A 26,642-nucleotide genomic window follows, 5' to 3' on the forward strand; every position below is an offset into this window, starting at 1 on the left:
TTTTTCCAGCGGGCAAATATTTCTGAACATGTTTTAAAACATGCCCGCTGGAATCCTGCCCGTCGGACATGTTCGGTCGTCTGTACAGACCTACCGTACATGTCCGAGCGGCCGCCATCCCTCGCATGCGTCGAATGACTTTGACGCATGCGTGGAAGCATTGAACCGGCAGGGCCGCGCGCATCATGGTGTGTACAGGTGTACAGCCATCATACAGAAATCCCCGGGCATCAGACATGTACGCTGAAAACGGTCCGGCGGACCGTTTTCATCGTACATGTTTGCCTGTCTGTACAAGGCCTTAAAGCAATATTTTCTAGTTGTCATTTTTTTAAATGACAAAAAAAAAAAATTTCTTTTGCATTTAAGTCTAAATATGAGATCTGAGGCCTTTTTGACCCCAGATCTCATATTTAAGAGGACCTGTCATGCTTTTTTCTATTACAAGGGATGTTTACATTCCTTGTAATAGGAATAAAAGTGGCCCATTTTTTTTTTTTGTGTGTACAAATTAATAAAATAAATAAAAATTAAATAAGAGAACATTTTTTTTTTTTTTTTACGCCATTCCACGAGCGGGCGCAATTTTGAAGTGTGGCATGACCGCCATTTTATTCTCTAGGGTGTTAGAAAAAAATATATAATGTTTGGGGGTTTTAAGTAATTTTCTAGCAAAAAAACTGTTTTAATCTTTTAAACACCAAATCTGAAAAACAGTCAAGGTCCTTAAGTGGTTAAAGCATGAAACATTTTTTTCCTTAAAAAAAACGCGTTTGAAAACTTGCTGCGCAAATACCCTGCAAGATAAAAAGTTGCAATGATCACCATTGTATTCTATAGGGTCTCTGCTAAAAAAACATGTATAATGTTTGGGGGTTCTGTGTAATTTTCTAGCAAAAAAATTATGATTTTTACATGTAGGAGCGAAGTGTCAGAATTGGCCTGGTTGGTAAGTGGTTAATCACTCTAGAAGAAGCAAAGGTTTAAATGGTAAGACCTTGAGCATCAATCCAACGGTTCCAGATCTTATGAAACTTGTGAGAGCAATTCCTATTGGCATATGTAAATTTTGTAAAGAGTCAGGGTCCCATTCATTATTTGCTGCCTTCCAGCTACACACCATAGGGGGAACAGGGGATTTCCACTTCTGGAGATTTCCCTCTGTGCAAAATAAGCAGAATAAAGTACAAATAATCTTTCATGCTTGTTAACTACAACACCCCCCACAATAGAAGAGAGAGGTTACCCACTGCATTAAAGTGGTTGTAAATCTTCGTGTTTTTTCACCTTAATGCATCCTATGCATTAACCCCTTCCATGCAAGGCATGTTCACCCCCTTCCTCTCCCCCCTCCCTGCAGAGAGGGAGGGGGGAGAGGTGAACTTCCTTCCAGCACCGTGTAGCCCCGGGAGGAAGTGGGAGCTGGAACCCTCTAAAAAGAGGGGTTCCGCCCCCCCACAAAAAAAATGGATCACCTTCCCTTAAAGCGGAAGTTCCATTTTTAGGTGGAACTCCGCTTTAATCATGCAAACTTTTAGGGTAACTTGGATCCGTTCTTTAGGCTTTTTACATTTCTGAAAATTGGTTCTGAAACATACATATTCATACAGTGTTACGGGGAGGCGCAATGAAATATTAAATATTAAAAAAAAAACAGGTTTTTCTTGATCCATTTGAGTGGTAAAGCCTGTTGTAAAGCCTAGTACATATGATGAGACTATCCGATGAATGATCATCTGTTTTTTTTTTTTTGCATGCTTATATCAAAAATTAGTTTACTAACTGACAGAATAAAAATTCGAAAGTGATGTAATGTGTTATAGTGTATTTGTATTGTATTTTCGAACAACTGTACTAATTAAACGAAAATCGTACAATACAAGAACATTTTCGTGCTTGTCCCATCAGATAATTTTGCATGAATTGTCGCAATCGGCTCATGAAAACAGCATACTAATGATCCCTTGTGATTTCTTCAAAAGCGATATTTTTTGTACGAGTTTCTGAAAGTGTATATGGGCCATTAGGCTGTACGGATAGGAATCAATTTAGTGTTAGTAATTGACTCAAAGATAAGAAGCCATGCACAATTCTCACCCTGTGATACCTTTCGAAATGCTCAAACATCAGAAAAGTATTGAAATGCAACCACTGATGGAATGCAACTATACTTGACATAATACATTCTCTAGCTGAGGGTATACAGTTAGGTGCAAACATAAGCCACAATTGACCTTTATTAAAATTTGATATATGTATGCTTGTAGGAACTAAATGATGCGAGTAAAATCCAACAGATCAACTATGTTGGTAATGTGCCATGTTTGAAAAAAGTACAATACTTTTCATAATTTGTCATCTTTTTAAAGGACAGAGGTCCTAGGGGATAAGATAGATAAGTTTAAAAATACAAGAAGATTTGTATAATAAGTACGGTTTCTACATTTGTTAGTGTGGTGATGTTGGAGATCTTGGGTATCTGCAAGGATGTGTGAAAATTGTAAAAGTTCAAACTTCACTTTCATTACACACATTCCGGTACAATCATTTTTATTGTAGTAAGCAAAAACATAAAAACTGATCACCCACACAGGGGGTATACAACAAAGAACATGGCATAAAGACACGACTAATATCTTGTGCAACTAAACATTTTAGTAATACAAAATGTCCACTGGACGACCTTATGGTCTGCATAAGTTGCCTAAGCCTGAGGGCCAAGAGGGGTAGTCAGTTTTTCAGGGGCAATAGTATGTTTTGAAGGATTCACAAAAGCAAATCAACTGGTCAACCACGCAGGGGGATCATAATGAGAAGGTGACAATTATGCACTTGTAAGTGCACTTATAATGTAACAACTTTATGGGGTAAATTACAAAAGTTGCGACTTTACAGCACAGGCTGCGTGTCTGCAGAGATGACCTAAGATCTAAGTAAATGTGTGGGGGAGGAGCAGTCCTGCAGGTTGGGGTTTATGTTAAATCAATTAAGGTAGGCTCAGGCTGATTGGATGCAGTTTAGGGAGAGCATTTTTTCATTTACCATGAGGTTGGTCAAGAGATTCTGGCGATTCCATGTTTAGCAGCAATAAACAAATGGGTTCGCCAGCTTTTGTTGGTAAGAAAACAGACCCTGAATTGGGCAATGTACCAAGGACACTTTAGCATCTTTGCGAATAGGTGTATGAAACAAAGTATAGAGAAGACTGAACACCCTGGTCCATAACCCCATTAGACGTGGACATGACCACCAGGTATAGACAACATTCTCTTGTTTGCTGCAGCCCCTAAAATACCGGTCACTATAGGTTCCACTCAAAATCGCTATATGGACCGGGACCTAATACCATCTAAGTCACATTCCTATCGGGATTTATAGGAGGCAGTGGCAGGAGGATCTATGGTGTTGAGGGAGAAAAATAATCCTCAAGATAGTGCCTAGGGAGCACGGGTGGCACCTTGTGAGCTTCCTGAAACGAAGGCCAAGAGGTGAAGGTGCGGACCTCCATGAACCTGTGGGATGGCCCTGATTAGGGCCGAAACAACTAATCGATTAATCGACAACAAATCGATTAATTTCATAATCGATTACCATTTTCATAATCGGTTAATCGGTCAGTAACATAATGGGGTTAAAAAAAAATACCCCTTTATAGTACAAAAAGAGCAAATTGCTACTGTAAATATTACTTTCACTGTACCACAGTAAAAAATGAACCCCTTACTGTAGCGATTATTTGCTTTTTTTTTTTTACTCATTTTAGTTTTTTTTACCCCATTATGTTACTAAACATCTCAGGCCTGGGTCACACCTCTGTGTTTTTTGGTGCTTTTTTGCAGAAACACACTACAGTTCATTTACATTGTTTCCTATGGTTAACATCCATGATTTTTTCAGCTGCTGCATATTTGTAAAGGGCAACACCTGTGCTATTTTGTTTTTTTGGTTCAATATACTTCAATGGAGAAGCTGCAGAAAAGCATGTAATACGTTTTTGCGGCAATTTGTGTTTTTTTAATCTACCCAACAACAAATTTGGCCCAAAAAATGCAAATCGCAGCAAAATTCCTTTTTTATTTTAAGGTTAACAACCGATTAATCAAAACAATAATCGGCCAACTAATTGATTATGGAAATAATCGTTGGTTGCAGCACTAGCCCTGATTGTTCAAAGCCCATTTCATAAAGGGGTTATTGAAAACCTGAAGGAAAGGAGACATAAGGTTACCTGGATAGTGGACCAAGTCCCAGAGTTTGAAGCATGAGGGGGCTTAGGGAAGGAGGGCGAAGCCTATGGGAAAGCCACAAGAGAGCCAGATCGGGAATTGGAGCACAGTTAGGGAGCTCCAGGAGCAGCCACAATGGTGATGTCCATAGTTGCAAGGAGTAGGATTGCCTGTGTGGAGTGAGGGACCCTGGGGCACTTGTAGGCCAAGATAAAGGATACGATCCTATTTTGAAGTAGGCAGAGAAAGGAGGGGACACGGACCCGTTGGCTTCAAAAATAGTATAAAACTTTGGGAAGGATGGTCATTTTTACCGCATGAATGCCGCCAATCCACGACAAAGAGGGAATTGCATGGGAGAAGTAAGGCTTTGCAACAATGGATAGTAATTGGCGACAAAGAGAGAGGAGTAGGAGAGGGGGTCTTCAGCCAATGGGAAAAGAGGTTTGTAGCTGTGATACATTTGAGGTTGGAAAGGTGATATTCAGTGCAGTGATTTTTTGGGGGGATTAACCCACCTAAGAGGCCCAAAAAGCAAGAAAGGAGATGCTGAAAGTTGGGTAGAGTTGACAAGGGGCTGGTTAAGATCAGAAGGGTGTCGTCCACATAAAGGCTGACTTTGTAATGTATGCTCGGGTATTTGATTCCGGTAACATTAGGGTCTTCCCTGTGAGCTACAGCCAGAGGTTCTATAGCCAATAAAATGGGCGATAGGGGGCAACCCTGCTTGGTCCCTCGTAAAATAGGAAAAGGAGCAGAGAGACGACTGGCGTATATAACACTGGCGGAAGGGGACGAGTGAAGGGCTGAGATCCACTGGAGGATCAAGTCGCTAAAGCTCCAGGGCATAACGCAAGTAATCCCAGGATAGTGAGTGAAAGGCTTTATAAATGTCAAGTGAAAGGAGAAAGCCTTCATTACATACATTCAATACGTAGCAACATAGTGCCGACTCTAATTACCAGTAAATCTCTTGCTTTAACCAGTTCCATTGTGGCAACAATTATGTACATGTACGACTTACTATTTGGCTTAGAAACAAAGCAATGTGCTACATTTGACTTGCAGGTAATGCTTCAGGCCCAAATTAGATCCGAATTAAATCACAGAAATGAATGTGCAAGCAGATGGGCATTGTACAATGGACATTCTTATAGTCTTGCCTCTGCTTTTCTGTTATAGCAGTTATACGTGGTGTCTAAATATGACTTTTTAGCGTACTTTAACCACTTGCTTTACTGGGCACTTAAACCCCCTTCTTGCCCAGACCAATTTTCAGCTTTCAGCGCTCTCACTCTTTGAATAAAAATTGCACGGTCATGTAACACTGTACCCATTTTTCCCCACAAATTGAGATTTCTTTTGGTGGTATTTGATCACCTCTGGGTTGTTGTTTTTTGTTAAAAAAAATGAAAGACCGAAAATTAAACAAAAATAAAACGGTTTTATATTTTGTTATTTTTGCAAACTGGTAGTTTTTCACCTTCGTTGATGTACACCGATGAGACGGCACTAATATGCGGCACAGATGGGCACTGATATGTGGCACTAATGGGTACCCATAAGGTGGCACTGGTGGACACTGAGAGGTGGCACTGGTGGGCACTGAGAGGTGGCACGGATGGGTAGCACTGATAGCTGGCACTGATGGGAGGTAGTAATGGGTGCTGGTAGGTGACACTGATTGGCTGCACTGCTAGATGGTACTCATGAGGCACTGATTGGCACCACTGGTGGACACTGATAGGTGGCACTTATTGGGCATTTATAGGTGGCACTGATATTCACTGGTGGGCACTGGTTGATGGCACTATGGGCACTGGCAGGTGGTACTGGTTAGCACAGGTGTGGTGGCTGTGCCTCTTCCTCGATCGATGGCACATTAACAGAAGCCGGTGATCGCCTTGTTTTTTCTCCTCGTGCTGTCAGAGTGAGAGAAAAAAAAACGATTACCGAGCTTCTGTTTACATCACTTGATCAGCTGTCATTGGCTGACACGTGGTAAGGGCTGGGATCCAACCTTAGCTTGTTTAATTAAGCTTTGGCAATAAAACCTGGAAGCTGATTGGTTTCTATGCAGATATGAGCCTGATTTTGCACTCTCCAGCTTTAGTATAGTATAAAACCCCATGTGCGGGCATTAGAAGTCTGACCATTGTTCACTTAGACCAGCATAGAGCACTGGAATTGGGTGTAGTTTAAATGGACAGAATACAGTGCCTTGAAAAAGTATTCATACCCCTTGAAATTTTCCACATTTTGTCATGTTACAACCAAAAACATAGTCAATACTTTGTAGAACCACCTTTACAGCTGCAAGTATTTTTGGGTATGTCTCTATCAGCTTTACACATCTAGAGTGAATTTTTTGCTCATTCTTCTTTGTAAAAAACAGCAATTTTCAAGTCTTTCCACAGATTCTCAATTGGAGTTAGGTCTGAACTTTGACTAGGCCATTCTGACACATGAATATGCTTTGATCTCAGGCTGCATTCACATCTAGGCGGACAAAATCGCGGCGTTTTGTCCCGCGAATTGCGGCGACAAATAGCAGCGTTTTGTACCGCGATTTGCGGCGACAAAACGCCGCGATTGTCCGCCTAGATGTGCCCCTAGATTGTTCCCCTATAGAGATGGTTCCCATCTCCTATGCCGAACGCCGAAAGCCGCCTAAAAAAAAAGTTAAATCATCCCTCTGGCGTGTCGGGGCGGCAGCGGCGTCACACTACAGGCGACAAAACGCCTAGGTGTGAATGGGCTCTAAATCATTCCATTGTAGGTCTAGCTGTATGTTTAGGGTTGTTGTCCTGCTGGAAGGTGAACCTCTGCCCCAGTCTCAATTCTTTTACAGACTTTAACAGGTTTTCATCTAAGATTGCCCTGTATTTGGCCCCATCCATCTTCCCATCAACTCTGACCAGCTTCCCTGTCCCTGCTGATGAAAAGCATCCCCACAACATGATGCTACCACCACCAAGTTTCACGGTGGGGATAGTGTGTTCAGGGTGATGTGCAGTATTCGTTTTCCACCACACATAGCGTTTTGTTTTTAGGCCAAAATGTAAAGTTTTGGACTTATCTGACCAGAGCACCTTTTTCCACATGTTTGTTGTGTCCCACACGTGGCTTCCTGCAAACGGGACTTCTTATGACTTTCTTTCAACAATGGCTTTCTTCTTGCCACTCTTCCATAAATGCCAGATTTTTGGAGTACATCACTAATATGTGTCCTGTGGACAAATTCTCCCACCTGAGCTGTGGATCTCTGCAGCTCCTCCAGAGTTACCATGGACCTCTTGGCTGCTTCTCGAATGCTCTCCTTGCCCGGCCTTACCTATGTCTTGGTAGGTTTGCAGTTGTGCCATACTCTTTCCATTTTTGGATGATGGATTGAACAATGCTCCGTGAGATGTTACATTTTTTTCATAACCTAACCCTGCTTTAAACTTCTACACAGCTTTATCCCTGACCTGTCTGGTGTGTTCCTTGGCCTTCATGATGCTGCTTGTTTACTAAGGTTCTCTAACAAACCTCTGAGGGCTTCACAGAACAACAGTATTTATACTGAGATTAAATGCCACACAGGTGGACCCTATTTACTAATTAGGTGACTTCTGAAGGCAATTGGTTCCACTAGATCTTAGTTCGGGGTATCAGAGTAAAGTGGGCTGAATAAAAATGCACGCCACACTTTTCACATATTTGTTAAAAATGTTGAAAACTATCATTTTCCTTCCATTTCACAATTGTGTGCCACTTTGTGTTGGTCTATCACATAAAATCCCAATAAAATACATGTACCCTTTTGGTTGTAACATGACAAAATTTGGAAAATTTCAAGAGGTATGAATTCTTTTTCAAGGCACTGTAGTTCAAACATGCTATCAAAAGCAAAGAGGTGATAAATTTAGGAAACCTATATAAAACCATGCTCTGTAAAGCGGTAGGCTTCTGTTTCCTATACAGTCTATTAAATGATGTTGCTGCAATAATCTGCTATCACTAAAATCAATATAGAGTCACTAGAACACTAGTTATTCTGACATGGGTTCCGCTAAAGCTTTTTTTAAAGACAAACTCTCCCAGGTGATGATCTATCGGCATGAAATGTTTTAATATATATTGCTCCCTTCCCTCAGGAAGCTAGGTAGGCAGGTCTCTAAACTGCAGTAATCCATAACATTTGTCTGAAGTTGCTTACTCAATATGAAGGAGAAATACTAAAGGAAGGAGCTATTTAGTAGCGATTTGAATCCAGCAGACACGGGAGGGTTCAACAAAGCGGACCTAAGTTCTAAAAGTAAACAAGGCACGGTCAATGGGTGGCCCTCACAAAACCCAGTGAAATACAGCAGATTATGGAAAAAAATTCCTTAAGTTGCCTGCCTTCCAGATTTAAGTTTTTTGAGGCTTGATGTCCTCAACCTCTTCATCTGGTTAGACACCTTGGTGGGAGCAGACCCTGGTGACATCAAGCTTCCAAGGTCCTTTTAACAGAATGTGATTGTGAACCATTTACCGTATATATATCTTAACAGCCTGCATATTTTTTTTCTGCAGAATATTTTGCTTTTTTTGGCTATGCATGTTTATTTTCCAACTTTTAAATCTGCTTTAGCTGACATGTTGCAGCAGGTTATTGGGATAAATCAATAGGTAATGCAGAAATTCCTTTGTGTTCTACAAACTAAATACAGAATGTAAACATCCAACAAATGTAAACTCCAAGTATCAATGTATTCTGCTTTGACCACCTCAATATATATATAATTTGTTTTTATTTTTATTTTCATTGTATTTACTTGAGCTTGATATGGCTACATAGCAGAAAGTTAACTGTATATGCACAGCCATTATAGGTATAACCAATAATTGTATACAATATGAAGTTTAATCATCTCAGACGCCTTTTAAAAATTAACATGAGGCTTGATACTTGGAGCAGGAAGTTAACATTAAAAGCTAATCAAAACGTTGCATTTTAACTTCATGTTTCATGTGTGTAAATTCACTTTTTCATTTAGTTGTCTTTTAATCCTACTAGCAACTATGCTAACTCCAAAATGTATAAATAAAATGTATACAAATATATTTAAGTTTCCTAAAGTTGCTATATATATATAGATATATATATATATATAGATAGATATAGAGCTGGTGTTAAATGCAATGAAAATTCATGTTTGTTTGTTAGATATTAAAATATGCAAATATAACATTTTACAAAGTATTGTCTCTAGAAATTTATACCAATGAATTGTTAAGCAACAGTAGGCCAAATATAAATTCTGAGCACAAATGGCAGCTAAATACAGCACACTGTAATGAAGATAATCATCAAGTAGAAAGTATTTTTCTAGTGTCTTGAAAAACAGTCTAAAATTAAAAGCCAATGAATAAATAGCACAGGATATACTTCAACATTAAGAGATATTTTATCGTAATCCATTAAACTACAACAGACGTGTTTTGTTTAAAGCGTAAGCTAATAGAGATGTGTTTGTTTAGCACAATGTCTTCTTTAAACTGAGTGAGAATTGTTTTCTAATTAGTGTATAATGGCAGATAACATTATTCACAGCAATATCTAGTTTGTGGGGCTCATTTAGATGAGTGATGAGCTGCATTGTGCAGCCACAATTCCATTTTCTGAACATTTAGATGGGTTTTGGCTGCTGTTGTTCCTACACAATGCAAGTGATCACAGCTATGGACATCGACCCTTATTCTTTAAGAAAAACACACCTAATGCCGCGTACACATGACCGTTTTTCACAATGTAAAAAAAAAAACTTTTTTTTAATGTCATTAAAAACAATCGTGTGTGGGCTACAGAGCATTTTTCACGACGTTAAAAATTTAGAACATGCTCTAAATTTTTGCGTCGTTTTTCACGTTGTCGTTTTTAACGTCGTAAAAAATGGTCGTGTGTAGGCTTTAACGATGTGAAAATAACGCGCATGCTCAGAAGCAAGTTATGAGACGGGAGCGCTCGTTCTGGTAAAACTACCATTCGGAATGGAGTAAGCACATTCATCACGCTGTAACAGACAGAAAAGCGTGAATCGTCTTTTACTAACACAAAATCCGCTAAAGCAGCCCCAAGGGTGGCGCCATCCGAATGGAACTTCCCCTTTATAGTGCCATCGTACGTGTTGTACGTCACCGCGCTTTGCTAGAGCATTTTTTTTTTAACGATCGTGTGTAGGCAAAGCAGGCTTAACAATAATCGGTTTGAAAAAAACTTTGTTTTTTCGAGACCATTAAAAATGGTCGTGTGTACGCGGCATAAGCTTCTCGGGAAATGCAGTGCTGTGAGCTGCACCTACAAGACACAGCTCACCTCTCATCAGAATGAGCCGATAGATATGATTTAATTCTGCATTAGCTTTATTTAAGTGTTCGCTAGAACCTGTAATCCAAAACAAGCAGGGTAATATATTTCCAAAGCCTCTGTGGCATAAGCTGTTAACATTTATTTTTCTTTCTAGCATGATTTATCAGGATCTTCCATCGTGTGTTTGACACATTTCAAGATGCTTCATCACATGTTTATTTTGCTTTTTTTTTTCTCCCTTCTTTTCATCTCGTCATCCTCACGCTTTTTCTTTTTCCTTGTCGCTTGTTGTGGGCCACTTTCCTATAGAATGCCTGGAAGACCACGAGGTCACCCAGCTGCTGCGCTGCTTTTCCTCTGACTACCCTCAGACTCGGAACATCTGTCTGGATGGGGCCATGGCCCACCACCTGCAACAGTGCTCCTACCACCTGCGTCTCTTCAAGAACTGGCTGATTTCGGGCCAGGACGATTTGGAGTGCCTCTACGGTACTGCACGCTTGACGCTGTGCCCTCTGCTAATATGGCAGGGACAGTTTTACTGTCTGCTTTATGGAATGCTAAGTGCGCTGAGAAATAATTCCAAACTGCGCTACAGTTTCAGGCAACTGCCTTTTTAAATGTCTGTTTGGTTATTAACCTGCCTCAATCATTCTGCAGTGGTTTGCTTTTTGTGCATTTTCTGTTGCATTCAGTCATATTTGGCTGCTCAGATTCTAAGTTTGCACCTCATGAGCTTTGCTTGGTTGCTGTGTGTAATGAAGAAATATGGCAGGCAGTTTTAATTTTTTATTTTATTTTTTATTTCTATGTGTTTTAGTCTGTAGGTCACGTGTAAATTGCTAGATTGATTAGGTATGAACATAGCCTCCAAAAAGCTAAAACAGCCCAAAAAATGGTAACACAAAGTATTGAAAGAAGACGGTCTAAAGCTAAACTTATGTTCAGCTAAAATTACGTTTACATTTTTTTCAGTTCAGTCAGACATTTTGTTGCATCCCTTGGTGACACTTCAATAGAATTCCTTCTTTTAGCACTTTACACAATCTCCATTGCAAATTTAGCAAGGGGATGTCACATGTGGTGCCTTGTCTGTGATATGGAATGTATGAGAACTCCAGCACCAAAGTTGGCTACCTTTTTTAAAAGCAGCAGCAGGAGGGTGGAGCTTGGATATTGAGGTCTCTGTTACAGGTCTCCAAGATATAAAGTATCTCACAAAAGTGAGTACACCCTCACATTTTTGTAAATATTTTATTATATCTTTTCATGTGACAACACTGAAGAAATGACACTTTGCTACAATGTAAAGTAGTGAGTGTACAGCTTGTATAACTGTGTACATTTGCTGTCCCCTCAAAATAACTCTGCTCACAGCCATTAAAAGAGAAGTATGCTTTTTTTTATTCCTCCTATTTATTCTTACCTAGGACTGATGCTGTATCTGTCCCCCGCCGCCTCTTCACTGAGAACCAAGCCACCAAACATGGCTGATGGCTCAATTTTCTCACCTCCCCGAGCGGAGAACTGCTGCCTGTCAGCATCTCTCCTGCTCTGCTCCTCCACGCTCATTGGAGCACTGAGCTAAGGAGGGGCGGGGTGCGGCCGTCTCAGAATCTCAGCGGCTCGTTGAGAGGCTGAGACTGCCATCAGTCCAGGCAGCTGGCGTATCCAGATTTCCTAAGTCGGGATGGCGTGCTGCCTCGACTGATTGCAGTGACATCAGCAGAGAGCGGACTTCAGACCGTTCTCCGCTGAAAACAGCTCACAGGAGTTCAAAACGAATTACACTCCTGTGACCCATTGGAGAAGCCCAGCCTAAAAAGCTCAGGCTGGACTTCTCCTTTTAATGTCTAAACTGCCAACAACAAATTTGTGTACACCACAAAGTCAAAATGTCCAAATTGGGCCCAAAGTGTTAATATTTTGTGTGACCACCTTTATTTTCCAGCACTGCCTTAACCCTCTTGGGAATGGAGTTCACCAGAGCTTCACAGGTTGCCATTGGAGTCCTCTTCCACTCTTCCATGATGACATCACATAGCTGGTGGATGTTAGAGACCTTGCGCTCCTCCACCTTCTATTTGAGGATTTCCCATAGATACTCAATAGGGTTTAGGTCTGGAGACATGCTTGGCTAGTCCATCATATTTACCCTCAGCTTCTTTAGCAAGGCAGTGGTTGTCTTGGCGGTGTGTTTGGGGTCATTATGTTGGAATACTGCCCTGCAGCCCAGTATCTGAAGGGAGGGGATCATGCTCTGCTTCAGTATGTCACAGTACATACTGTAACTCAATGTACTGTAGCTCATTGCACTCATGCAGCCCCAGACCATAACACTCCCACCACCATGGTTGACTGTAGGCAAGACGCACTTGTCTTTGTACTCCTCATCTGGTTGCTGCCACACATGCTTGACATCATCTCAACCAAATAAGTTCATCTTGGTCTCATCAGACCACAGGACATGGTTCCAGTAATCCATGTCCTTAGTCTGCTTGTCTTCAGCAAACTGTTTGCAGGCTTTCTTGTGCATCATCTTTAGAAGAGGCTTCCTTCTGGGACGACAGCCATGCAGACCAATTTGATGCAGTGTGCAGCGTATGGTCTTAGCGCTGACAGGCTGATCCGCCACCCCTTCAACCTCTGCAGCAATGCTGGCAGCACTCATACATCTATTTCCCAAAGACAACCTCTGGATATGACGCTGAGCACGTGCTCTCAACTTCTTTGGTCGACCATGGTGAGGCCTGTTCTGAGTGGAACCTGTCCTGTTAAACCGCTGTATGGTCTTGGCCACCATGCTGCAGCTCAGTTTCAGGGTCTTGGCAATCTTCTTATAGTCTATGCCATCTTTATATGGAGCAACAATTTTTTTTTTTCCAGATCCTCAGAGAGTTCTTTGCCATGAGGTGCCATGTTGAACTTCCAGTGACCAGTATGAGAGAGTGAGAGTGATAACACCAAATTTAACATACCTGAGACCTTCTAACACTAACAAGTCACTGAGATGGGAAAATGGCTAATTGGGCCAAATGTTGACATTTTCAGTTAGGGCTATACTCCTAATGTTGCCAGTGGTTTAGACATTAATGGCTGTGAGTTGAGTTATTTTGAGGAGACCGCAAATTTACACTGTTATACAAACTGTACACTCACTACTTTATATTGTAGCAAAGTGTCATTTCTTCAGTGTTTTTACATGAAAAGGTATAATAAAATATGGTATCACCCCATACGATCTTCCTGCACAACTTTTCTCCAGACTCAACCAATTTTCGGGGAGCTGGCAGTGTGAAAGGGCTCTGAAAGCACTTGTGCTTTCACATTGGGATTGCAGATGAGGCTTCTTTCAGGCGCTTTACAGGCTTTTTTTTAACGCCCAAGCGCCTGAAAAACGCCTGAAAAAAACCCCAGTGTGAAAGGGGCCTAAGAGGAGGTTTGGGGCTGCTCTGTGCTTGCACAGAGCAAGTAAGTAGAACATGTTTGTTAAAAAAAAAAAATGTGTACAATCACTGTATGTAATCAGTCCTAATTGGCTCATCAGTTTCCTTCCCTTCACCATTACTTCATTGCTATTTTTTTTCCATTTTACCATTAATTACTAAACTTTTTTTCCATTTTAGTTTGCTTTGTTCATTCAAAAATACCTTTAAAGGAATTAGTCAAAATCTACTCTATACGGTGGGGTTCCCTGCACTGGAATGGTGAAGTACTCATTTGGTTTAGGAGTGCAGGGATAGGGTGTAATACTTCTCTTATTCTGGGCTCTGATAGGCTCCTTCCATGGGAATGGTCCAATGCAGCATCCTCTCAAAGGCATTTTGGGCCTTGGTCACAAGCTTGCCTCCTCGCAGACAATAGATGGTCAGTTGCCCTAACCCGTATGTGATGAGGCTGAGGGACTGCCCAAAGAGTGAGATAAGCTAATATGGTTTCCCCTGCACCCCTAGTCTTTACAAGTGTTTAACCCTTGCAGTGGGGCACCCCTGTACTGTGTATAGTTTTGTCTAATTCCTTGAGTTCAGCTTTGAATTAATTTATAAATAACATGCCATGCTTTGTACCAAAAACACCATTTTAGTGTAATTCTAAATACTCACATGATAGTTTGCACCATTTATTTACAATGACACTAGATGTTTTAAAACAAACCTGGTAAAAATAGACGGAAATCCCATTTCTGATTGATTTTGATATATCAGTATGGAATATATAAAAGATATATAGAAAGCTATATTTTCAAGACAATACTACCTAAACAAAGGTTTTCTTTTGTCCCCCAAAATAGAATATATATTATGATGCTAACAAGCAGAAAGGTAAACCTATTGACAATTGAGTCGGCCTTAAGATGATTGTAAAGGTAGAAGGTTTTTTATCTTCATGCATTTTATGCACCAAGATAAAAAGCCTTCTGTGTGCAGCAGCCCCCCTCCACCCCTCTAATACTTACCTGAGCCCCATCTAGATCTAGTAACGTTGTAGGATTGTCTCGGCTGCCCGGGACTCGCCTCTTCATTGGCTGAGACAGCACCGCTGCTGTCGAAGTCATTCAGCCAATGAGGAGAGAAAGGGAGCGGGGTCAGACCACAGCTCCATGCAAAAATGAAGGGAAAGGTTTGGACGGCCGCACTCCAAAAAAATTGTTCCTTTTATTGTAAAATCAAATCACAAAATACATGCCACAGAAAACCAGTTGCAAGCCGACGCGTTTCACACTGAGGCTCAGTGCTTAATCATAGCTTTTCGCAGCCATGCAATTCTGCCGACGTATATCGTTGTTAGCTGGTCGGCAAGTGGTTAATGTATACTGCAATAAACATTAAATATTTAGATGTGTGCAAGTATCGCAGACTACCTGTTCTGTGCTTCCAGGCATTGCTGTAGATCATTTGTTTCATTCCAGTCTCTCTTGTCAGAAAATTGGTGATCTGGATCCCCTGCTTTTCATGCAGGAGAGGAATATCTAAACACATGACAGGTTCTTTGCAGTAATACAAAAAGCCAAGGGCTGAATAAAAGACCAGATTATGGTCAGCTTTAAGGCATGTTTAGTGAACTTTCTAATTTTAGTGCAATGTTTATTGTATAGCTTTTAGTAAAACATTGACTGGCTTGCCTTTTAGCTTGTGGGAGTTTTACTGTCTCTTACTGCATGCATATCATTATATTCCTTACCTAAATTACCTTTTTAATTCTTTATTTTCTGTAGAAAAACATACTTTTTACTCAAATACATATTTACTCACAATAATGAAATCATTATTAAAGAATGGGTCATTTTTATGTTTAAAGATGTTGGTGGGAAACCTACAGTACAGAATGCCACCAGCAGTTACGGAAATGCAGGTTTCAGTCTTACAAAAGAGATTTTATGTGTATATAAATACACATGTACACCAATGTACAGTATATCAAGACTGAACAAATCCAAGGCAGACAACATTTCAACTGGCTTTTTGGTGTTGGCAAAGATTGCTTGCCAGCATTCTACTAGTTATTTACACACATATAAACATGATTAGCAATTACGGGTAAACTCATACAATGTCATCTTTCTTGTGAAAAAAAAGTCATACAATGTCATCATTTTGAGCTTATGGGGAAAATTTGCAGTTGCAATCACCAGATTTTCTGACATTTGAAAGCAATAACCCCGTTTTCCATAAATTTGCAGCTGAACAAACTTAATTGTATGCTTGTCAGCAGTTGTCTGCATTTTAAAATGATAGGTAAAGGACTTTGGCGCACTTATGATGACTTGGTACCTATAAAATAGACCAGTTGCATGTGCAAAACAGCATGACATTATGAAAAATTATTTCAATAATAGCATTTTTGTGTATGTTGTGATGTACGTGCAAATCCATTTATTTCCCCTCGCACATACTACAAAATGATTTTACATATTTAATCTACTGTTTGTTACTGCAGTTGAACTTCCCCAATCAACTGTGAATTTGTTTTGTTTTATTTTCTCTACATCATATGGGTGTTTTTGTGTACTGGTACAAATGTGCCAGCTTGGATTCAGTTTGTGCGTATGGAAGTCGTTCTGTTTACTGGTAAAATATTAATGCTCCATATAAATGTGTGTTTCACTGCAAACAAATGAAGACGAGATAAACCGTTACATGTGCAGTCAGTTGTTGTTTGGTGCATAGAAGAATAATATGGTGCATAATTCTGTATAATGCAAACAGGTCATTTGTCATTTGTCTTCAAAACTGTTCTTTTCATTTTTGGTAATGTTTGTGCATGTCTCATGTCTACATTTCAAGGCTCCCAGTAGCTTAAAGCAGAGGTTCACACAAAAAGGGAACCTTTGCTTTTTGGATCCCTCCCCCTCTCCGGTGTCACAGTTGGCACCTTTCAGGGGGGAGGAGGGTGCAGATACCTGTCTGAGACGGGTATTTGCACCACTTCCGGTTTCTGACTCCCGCGGGAGTTCAGCCTAGTCACACCAACCCCCCCCCCCCCCGCGCTCTTCTGGGAAACACTGTTCCTAGGAGAGAGCGGGGACCAGTGACGGCGCGCCACGATCCTCGCGCATGCGCAGTAGAGAATCGGGCAGTGAAGCTGCAACGCTTCAATTCCTGATTCCCTCACCGAGGATGGTGGCGGAAGCCGCTGAGGACTGAGCAATTGCTCAGCCTCGTCTGCTGACATCGGTGGCGCGCTGGACAGGTAAGTGTCCATTTTTTAAAAGTCAGCAGCTGCAGTATTTGTAGATGCTGGCTTAAAAAAAAAAAATGGGTGGACCTCCGCTTTAACACAATGTGCTGAGATTTTGTTCTTTGGTTACTTTTGCAGGACAGGCTAGTTTAAATGCTAGGCAAATAAGCTTTCCTACTTAACATGTATAGTAATGTGATGAAAATGTAAAGTGTTTGCTCTGAATAAGGCAAGGCTACTATAAACTTTTGATTACATTTTATTTTATTTTTTTGTACTAGCTGATCTCACAGCTACTGCAAAATGTATATATGTCATGCCCCTTTTAAAGTAGTTAAAATAGAAGTATGGTATTTTTTTTTCCCCATAATCATACTTACCTAGGTGGATGCACCATCAGCCCCCCGCCGCCTCTTCACTGAGAACCGAGTGATCAAACCCTGCCAATGGCTTGGCTCTCTCAGCTCCCCGAGCAGAGAGCTGCTGACTGTCAGTCAGCGGCTCTACGCTTTGCACCCCGCGCTCACTGGAGCGCTGAGCTGTGGAGGGGTGGGGAGCGGGCCATCTGTGTTTTAGCGGCTCGCTGAGAGGCTGAGATCGATATCAGTCCAGGCACCTGGCGGATCCAGACTTTGTCGTGTTGACGAGGTGCCTGTACTGATTCCATTGACGTTAGCAGAGAACAGACTTCAGACCACCCTCTGCTTAAAATGAGTCACAGCAGTGCAAAACAAATTGCTCTCCTGTGACCCATAGGAGAAGCCCAGCCAAACAAGCTCAGGCTGGACTTCTCCTTTAAGGTAGTTGCCATATTTTTAGATCTTCTGTCATGTTTCTGTTGGGAAAACTTAATCTCACTGTCTGGTCACCAGGACAAGAAGTAAGAAAAATCACGGCAATAAAAACTGACAGAGGGTACTAACGCCACCCTATTCTATACAAAACAAAAGTTTTGGCTACAGTATCACTTGGAGTTGCATATTTCATTGTGTATCATTCCACGCCAGGCCATCATCAACCCAGATGATGGCCTTTTCCCTTTTATCTGCTAGTGTGGCGAGTCTGTGCTACCTCCCAACCTGTTTGTCACCTAACATTCAGTTTTTGAAACTTGATCAGGCGGTGATCATCTAATGTTTGTGAGTACTTTTCCATAGTTTTTGTTTTACTTTTCTAGTAAATTTGCTAGGTAAGCACGTTTGCAGGTTCTTTCCATCATAATAGGGGGACATAACAACACAATATAGACTGCCTGAGAGCTATTTTATCTGAAATGAACTCAAAACACTATATATGAGAGTAGCACTTGTAACTATCCATCCAACATGCTGAATGTTCACAAAAAAATCCTTTTGTAAACAATAAGTGTCCAAATGTGATGAAATGTAGAGGTTTGCTTCTTGAAATAACAATCACTACTGTGACATCACCTCATGGAAAAACAAATATTACTGAATATGGCCTTTAGAACATTTGAACACTTCTTGCTTACAGAAGGACTTTTTGTTCATTTTTCAGCATTTTGGATCGACAATTATAAGCGCTGCTCCCATATATAGTGTTTTGGTTTATTGGAGTTTGCAGTGTTATCACAATTTAATTATCTTAAATGAGTTGCCTAATATCAGTCTGCTGTTTAGTTTAGTCTCAATGACAACACCTAGGTTTCAGTGTGCTGCAAATGATACATTTTTGGAGAATAGTAAATATAAAAATGATCTTCCCTGCCTTTAGTCCAGATGTTAAGTGTTGGATTCTAATTAATTTGTTCATTTGACTTATTAAACTTATTCAATGGAGATTTTATTCATTTTTTCTCTAACCATTTTGTTTCACTGTGTGAAAATGGAATGGTACTTTAGTCACCTATAAAGGGACCAGGGTGCCAGGGATAGACTAAGAATGAAATGTGTGTTGTCATAGGCAGCTAATTTGATAATCTAGAATTAATAGTATGAATATTATACAATTTACTGTATATAAAACAAAACTAATTGTCAGACAGTGTATAGAGAAAAGTACAGCAACTCATTGGAATCAAATTTGTATTTATTGTCATATCATAAGAAGATTTATTCTGATAGGTTGCTATAAACTTTACCAGGGTTTACCAATAATGCACAAAAATGTCATTATTTGACTTTCCTTTTGTGTAAGTATTTAAATAATATAAACATTATATATTTTTTATCTGACTAGGTAGACAGCATCCAAGTACAGTTCTTTAATATATGGAGTATTTGCTTCCTTTATTCAAGCAGGGAATTCACATAAAAAGTAGGGTTGTCCCGATACCACTTTTTTTTCAGACCGAGTACAAGTACCGATACTTTTTTTTTTTTTTCAAGCACTCTCCGATACCGATTACCGATACTTTTTTTTAATGTCATGTGACAGTGGCAGTATTTTTTATGTTTTTTGGGTGGAGTGTCTGTGTGTTTTTATTTACATTTTTATTATTTTTTAAAGTTCATTTTTTTTATTTATTGCAATTTTTTTTTTTATCATCCCTGTTGGGGGATCTTTGGTGAGATATTGGAGGTCTTAACAGACCCCTGACATCTACCCTTTGAGACAGGGAAAGGGACTAAGGACACAGATTCCCCAGTCCCTTTCTCTGCAGCCTCAGCTAAAATGAATGGAGAGAAGCTCCTCTCCATTCATAAACTGAAGCATCGTAAACACAGGTTTTGAGAGTTAAGTATGGTTAATGTGTAAAAAAAAAAAGAAAAATACAGTATACTTTTTTCATGTGATTTGATTAGTTCTTTGCAGCTCTGCTGTAAACATATTTTCTTCATTTTGAATGGTGCAGGACTTCGCCCAATTGGCCTTTCCTGGTGGATTATCCCTCACTTATAGTCATGATAGGAATTGAGTAAATCTGAACCTATATACCGTACTTCCAATTCACTTGAGCAAGCTTGGCAAACATACTGAAAGAAATACAGAGTTTGCCATTGCTGTCTTATTTCTTAATATGTCCATGGCCCAGCTTCCTCTGGCATAAAAAAAAATCATAATTTAGTGATTCAAAATTAAGTCAAAGTATAATATGATATCTGTGGTGATATTTTCTGTAAAATAGATTACTAGTTCGTAAATCCCTGATGATCCTCCTGCCAGTTCATCAGAGCTTCTTTTTCAAAAATCAAGGTCAGCAATAGTATCCTACTTTATCCCATTTTTTTAAGAATATATTTAGCCCCCATGGAAGATCAAATAGATACAAACATGAGGACTCCTCAAAGGTGTCTTGCAAGATCTGAACAATATCACCCTTCCAGGGTAGATGCATTGGAGGAGGAGAAGCAGGGTCTGGCTGGCAGCATTGGCCCAGATTCAAGTAGAATTGCGCGATATTTGTGGGGGAGCAGGGCAACGATTTTGCCCTGCGCCCCCGCAAATATTTTGCGCTGCCCTTGATTCATGGAGCAGTAGCTCAATGAATTGCGAGGGCGCGCCGGCAAATTTGCCCGCTGTAAGCGCGTGCAAGTTAAATGATCCCGCCGGGGGCGGGAATCATTTAAATTAGGCGCGCTCCCGCGCCGAGCGTACAGCGCATGCTCCGTCGGGAAACTTTCCCGACGTGCATTGCGGCAAATGACGTCGCAAGGACGTCATTTGCTTCTAAGTGAACGTGAATGGCGTCCAGCGCCATTCACGTTTCACTTACGCAAACGCCGTGAAATTCAAATTTCACGGCGTGGGAAGGCCGGCTATACTTTAGCATTGGCTGCCCCTACTATTAGAAGGGGCAGCCTTGCGCTAAAAGTAGCCGTACGGAAACTCCGTACCTGGCTTGCGCGGGGCCCGCGCAAGCTTGTGAATCACTGGTAGTATGCAATTTGCATACTACACGCTGATGCACAATGGGAGCGGCCCCCGCAAGAATGCAGCCTAAAATCTGCAAGGCATAAGAACCTTATGCCGCGCAGATTTTAGCCTGCAGTCGGTGTAACGAGGTTCCTGAATCAGGAGCACTCGTTACACCGGAGCAAGTAAGCACTTGCGCTGCGTAACCTATGGTTGCGCGGGCGCAAGTGCTTCTTGAATCTGGGCCATTGTTTTCAGTGCATTGTCTTTTGTGAAATAATGCTAACTGAGAAGAAAAAAACATGATTTGGGTGGGGCATCTTCCACTTTTGAAACTGGCTGCATACCATGTGATTTGATTAAATAAAACACCCACCAATATAACAAGACACCTCTGAGGACTTATGTTTGTATGTATTTGATAATAATGGGACCTGCCAAGATCTGAGGTACCGGTGGAGTCGAATGCATGTATGATAGGAATGTTAGCTGGATCTTAACGAAAGCGTCTTCAAAAAATCACCCATGGATAATGTTGATATATCTGATAGTGTGGTCATTTAGATGCATTATTAATTTGGAGGAGCATGTACTGTAGAATTACATTGGCAATGGTATTTACATCATTATGGAGCTATTGGATTATGTGTCAGATTTGAATAATGTTGAATTGTTTGCAAAAGATGTGCTACCTCAAGGTAAGCAGATTCTTTAATGTTGGGTAGAGTATGGGCTATAGATTCAGGTAGCCCTGCGTAATGTTGTGCGGGCGTAACGTATCTCCGATACGTTACGCCGCCGTAAATTAGGGCGCAAGTTCCGTATTCAGAAAGAACTTGCGCCCTAAGTTACGACGGCGTAGCGTATGTGCTCCGGCGTAAGCCCGCCTAATTCAAATTTGGATGATGTGGGTGTGTTTTATTTAAATTTAGTGTGACCCCACTCATGCGCCGTTCGTAAAAGAATCCCAGTGCACATGCTCGAAATTCCGCCGCAAATCGTCAATGCTTTAGACGTGAACGTAACTTACGTACAGCCCTATTCGCGAACGACTTACGCAAATGATGTAAAAATTTCAAAATTCAACGCGGGAACGACGTCCATACTTAACATTGCGTACGCCTCATAATAGCAGGAGCAACCTTACGGCGAAAAAGCCTAATGTAAACGACGTAAAAAATAGCGCCGGGCGTACGTACGTTTGTGAATCGGCTTATCTACCTAATTAGCATATTCCTCACGTAAATCGACAGAAGCGCCACCTAGCGGCCAGCGTAAATATGCAGCCTAAGATACGACGGTGTAAGACACTTACGCCAGTCGGATCTTAGGGAAATCAATGCGTTACTGATTCTATGAATCAGGCACATAGATACGATGCCGTAACTCAGAGATGCAACGGCGTATCTGGAGATACGCCGTCGTATCTCCTACCTGAATCCGGCCCTGTGTCTTTTAATGCAACAGAGTAGCAGACCATTTACTGTATATACTCCAAAACAGGGGTCCTCAAACTTTTTAAACAGTGGGCCAGTTCACTGTCCCTCAGACCGTTAGAGGGCCGGGTCCTTCAATCATTGCAAGCCCCCCCTCACCATCATGGCAAGCCCCCCCCCTCACCATCATTACAAGCCCCCCTCACCTTTGCATTCCCCTCACCATCATTACAAGCCCCCCTCACCATTGCAGCCCCCCTCACCATCATTACAAGCCCCCTTCAACATTGCAGCCCCCCTCGCCAACAAAAAAACTGAAAGTCCCCCAACCCGTGCCCATCATTGCTGCCTCACCGTGCCTATCATTGCCGCCTCACCATCATTGCAGCCTTACTGTGCTCTAATTGCACCCTCCAGTCACTGCCGCCTTACTGTGCCCTCATTTCAAGCCCCCCTCACCATCATTGCAAGCCCCCCCTCACCATCATTGCAAGCCCCCCCTCACCATCATTGCAAGCCCCCCCCTCACCATCATTACAAGCCCCCCTCACCTTTGCATTCCCCTCACCATCATTACAAGCCCCCCTCACCATTGCAGCCCCCCTCACCATCATTACAGGCCCCTTCAACATTGCAGCCCCCCTCACCATCATTACAAGCCCCCCTCACAATTGCATCCCCCCCACCATCATTACAAGCCCCCCTCACCATTGCAGCCTTACTGTTCCAAACAATGCCTCACCAGTCAGTGTGTGCATCTTGATCTCCTGCTGTGGCAGGAGCTCACTGAAAAGTTTGAGCGCAATGTGATAAGTCCTGCCCTCCTCCTAGATTAGCTCATGTGATAGACAGACTTTTATCACAGCGCGCCCAAACTTTTCAGTGAGCTCCGTGACACAGCAGTCTACCTCTGTGTGTTGCAACCGGCCCCGCATGCGGTGGGCCGGATAAAGGTCCTCGGCGGGCCGCATGCGGGCCATAGTTTGAGGCCCCCTGCTCCAAAAAAAATTTGAGGGTACACATGTTGGTTATGAGCAGCCAGACAGAACCTCTTGTTCTGGCCCAGAAGGAGGGAGCAATCAGGGCCCAACCCAACCCACGCCATGCAAAATTAAGAATTCCCTTTTCAGTGGAATGTAACGTCTACCATTTTTTTTTTCCTTCAGTAATTTCATGTTTAACTTTTTTCTTTAGCTTTCTTAGTATTAACTGAGAAGATCCTTCACCTTTAAATATTTCATTTTTTAATATACTACTTCCTCAAAGTTTCTCTGTAGTATACCAGAGTTTCTGTATCAGATGAACGTTCTGCTTGAAGTAATTGTATATTCGCATTCACAAGGTTCTTCTTTGGTAAGCAGTAGCTGTTGAGGGAGTAGTCCATTCCTAGCATTCAGGCTGGTGCTGGATTAGAGGCTCTACCACTGGTTAAGCTGGACACAAAAATGTGTACAACGTAAAGAGCTAAGGTAATACAAATAGCCCCAAGGTGAGGACTTTCTGTCTTTTGTGTTTATTTTTTGCCTGATTCAGTAGTCTGTTAGTATAGAAAAGACAAAAAAGGATTTTTCTTAGTTTGCACTTCAATACAATACCATTTGTTTTAAAATAAGCCATTACTTTAAATAAGGTATTTTATTCCACTGGTGGATGAGCTATAACATACAATGATTTTTATCACTCTCGTGACCCTATATAAAAAAAAATATTGGAGGTGCTGCTTTTTTTCCATTGTGGATTTTAAATTAAGATTCTATTTAAAAAAAAGTGTTTACCTTTTGATTTTATAAATTGAATATACTTTATTTTCTGTTGGTATAAATGTATGTGGGACTGTGTTAATATTTTAGTGTTTTTTTGATTTTGACAGGTTTTGAGGGGTGCTCTATGGTTCCCACTATTTATCCACTGGAGACTCTGCACAATTCTTTGTCTCTCCGACAAGTCAATGAATTCTTGTCTGCTGTATGTAAACAGTTTGATGAAACCCATTCAAGAGGCTCTTCAGGTACAGTAACATTATGTATTAAATCTTTACGCTGATGGCTAGCTGTAACAAAACAGGACAATGTGTTCCCTTAAAGGATCTCATGCCAGTCAGCACTCTTTATATACCATGTTATAACACATGGAAATGACTTCAAACTAACTGGAGTAAATTTCAAAACTAATCTTTAAAAGGATCATGTTACTAAAAAGGTTAAAAGGTCCAAAGTCAGTCAACAGTAAGTGGTTTCAAAAATGCTTTGGGACAAACATAGATCTATACTCAGACAAAAAGTACCCACATTTAAAAACAAAATACAAAACCTGTATAAAAGAAAAAAAAAAAGAAATAGGCAGACTCGATGGACCTCTTGGTCTTTTTTTCTGCTGTCAGTTTTCTGTTTCTATATTTCTTCTTTTTGGTTTTGTATGATTTTAAAGCTAAACTCCATGCATAAAGAAACTAAAAAGTTAAAAACTAACAGTTACTGTATTGTATTCATTATAAAATTAATTTTATGTAATTTTAAATGCAAATATGGTAATTATTTTAATCTATTTTGCATCAGCCTATTGTAATCTCCTGTGCAATAGATTGAGGAGACTGGTAGTTTGAGCCAGTCTGTGCTGACATTGAACAAGCTGACAGGAGGAGAGGGATTACAACATTGGTATACTGCTGCTCCTTCACTCTCCAGTCACAAGCTAGAGGTGGGGATGGGAACTGCTTAAATTCAGTAGAAAAAAACAGGTCAGTTTTTTGACAGGGCTATGTGATTTGTAAATAGATGGACAGCAATGCAAATCCTTCGGTGGTAAAAACAACTTCCTGTATTTTATGAACAAAAAATAGGGAAAAATAAACCCCAAGTTTCCGATAGGGGAGTCTGGAGTTAGGGGATCTTTGAATGCACACAATGGAAATGATATTTAAAAAGAAACAATACATCTTTATTAATATTCAAAACACAATTGTCCTCATTAAAATTAGATCCACATGAGTATATAGAATACAAAATATTGAGCCTGGTGGTTAACATCAAACACTCTAACATCCCCCTTCTCCAGGCTCCCCTATCGGAGACTTGGGGTTTCTTTTTTCCATTTTTTGTTTATAGCGATCTAAAGGGTGATGGTGTCGGGTTCTTTTGATTAGGACACAGTCTCTCCTCCCACTTGTATAACTTCCCGTGTGTATTTCAACTGTGTTTTTTGGCTGTTTGCCTGAAGTTAAAAAAATTAACAAAATATTATAGAACATTTGCTAAAAGTGTTGGTATTGTCAATAAAATGAATCTGCTTGTACCTATACTTTTCCTAATGCAGGTTAGAAATGATACTTTTGATGCATGAAGTCTAATATTCACAGAAAATACTGTAGGAAAACTGTTAACATTTATTGTAGTAAGGCACAGCTGCAGTCTTGTATTAACGTATTCCCTTTGAGTAATTTTGGTTATAAAGGGGGTTTTAATTTTGGTTCAGACCAGAATTTGGGGGTTCAGTGCGATGCGATTTTCAGCCATTCATTTGAATAGGCTGGTATTGCACTGGATCGCTCCAAAAGAGGTGCATGTGCTACTTTTAAAACATGCACTACAACCAGATTACATTTTACTGCTGTGCCAGGCAATCTGGTGCAGGCAAATGCACTGCATTTGTGATCTGTTTGGGGTGTTGTTAGGAATCTATTGATACCCGCAGCAGATTACACACCCGGTGCATTTGGTACTCAGTACTGGAAAAGCGCATGGAACGTGGATTTCCTGCACCTCGTTTTGGTACGAACCAGAAATTATCGAAGCAGTCAATCAATGACTATTATTAACAGCTGGGAAGCGAATGGAGCTTGTTCATTTATTTGATATTGCAAGATAAAAAATCATGTATTAATGTAATGCAGGTTGGTATTAGAATGCATGTTATTTGTGCAACTAATAATGTTTTCCATATGTTAACACTGTATGGACATTCTTGTATTTCATTAGAACTCCATACCCTTATCCAGACATGTAGCCTGGCTAGTCAGGAAAAAGGGGTGTTGGTGAGCGTGTGACCCCCCCCCCCATATCTCCCCTGAACTATACCAGGCCATATGCCATTAACATTGGAAGGGCACCTTGCAGGGGGAATGTAAAGCTTTCCTCCCAGCAAATTACTTTG

At 40.8% G+C, this 26,642-nt stretch overlaps 1 protein-coding gene across 18 annotated transcripts in view; it reads left to right on the plus strand.

Annotated features, from left to right (window-relative positions):
* PPIP5K1 (diphosphoinositol pentakisphosphate kinase 1) overlaps nucleotides 1–26,642 on the plus strand; it is a 239,242-nt gene that overhangs the window by 192,157 nt on the left and 20,443 nt on the right. For 9 of the 18 annotated variants that reach the window (XM_040342509.1, XM_040342514.1, XM_040342513.1 and 6 more), the window contains 2 exons: nucleotides 10,873–11,052; nucleotides 24,364–24,501. In XM_040342509.1, coding sequence (XP_040198443.1) covers nucleotides 10,873–11,052; nucleotides 24,364–24,501 — 318 coding nt within the window. The remainder of the gene's footprint in view (nucleotides 1–10,872; nucleotides 11,053–24,363; nucleotides 24,502–26,642) is intronic. The other 9 variants (XM_040342517.1, XM_040342521.1, XM_040342523.1 and 6 more) reach the window with 1 other exon arrangement.

This window comes from Rana temporaria, chromosome 3, assembly GCF_905171775.1.
Source record: "Rana temporaria chromosome 3, aRanTem1.1, whole genome shotgun sequence".
NCBI lineage: Eukaryota > Metazoa > Chordata > Amphibia > Anura > Ranidae > Rana > Rana temporaria.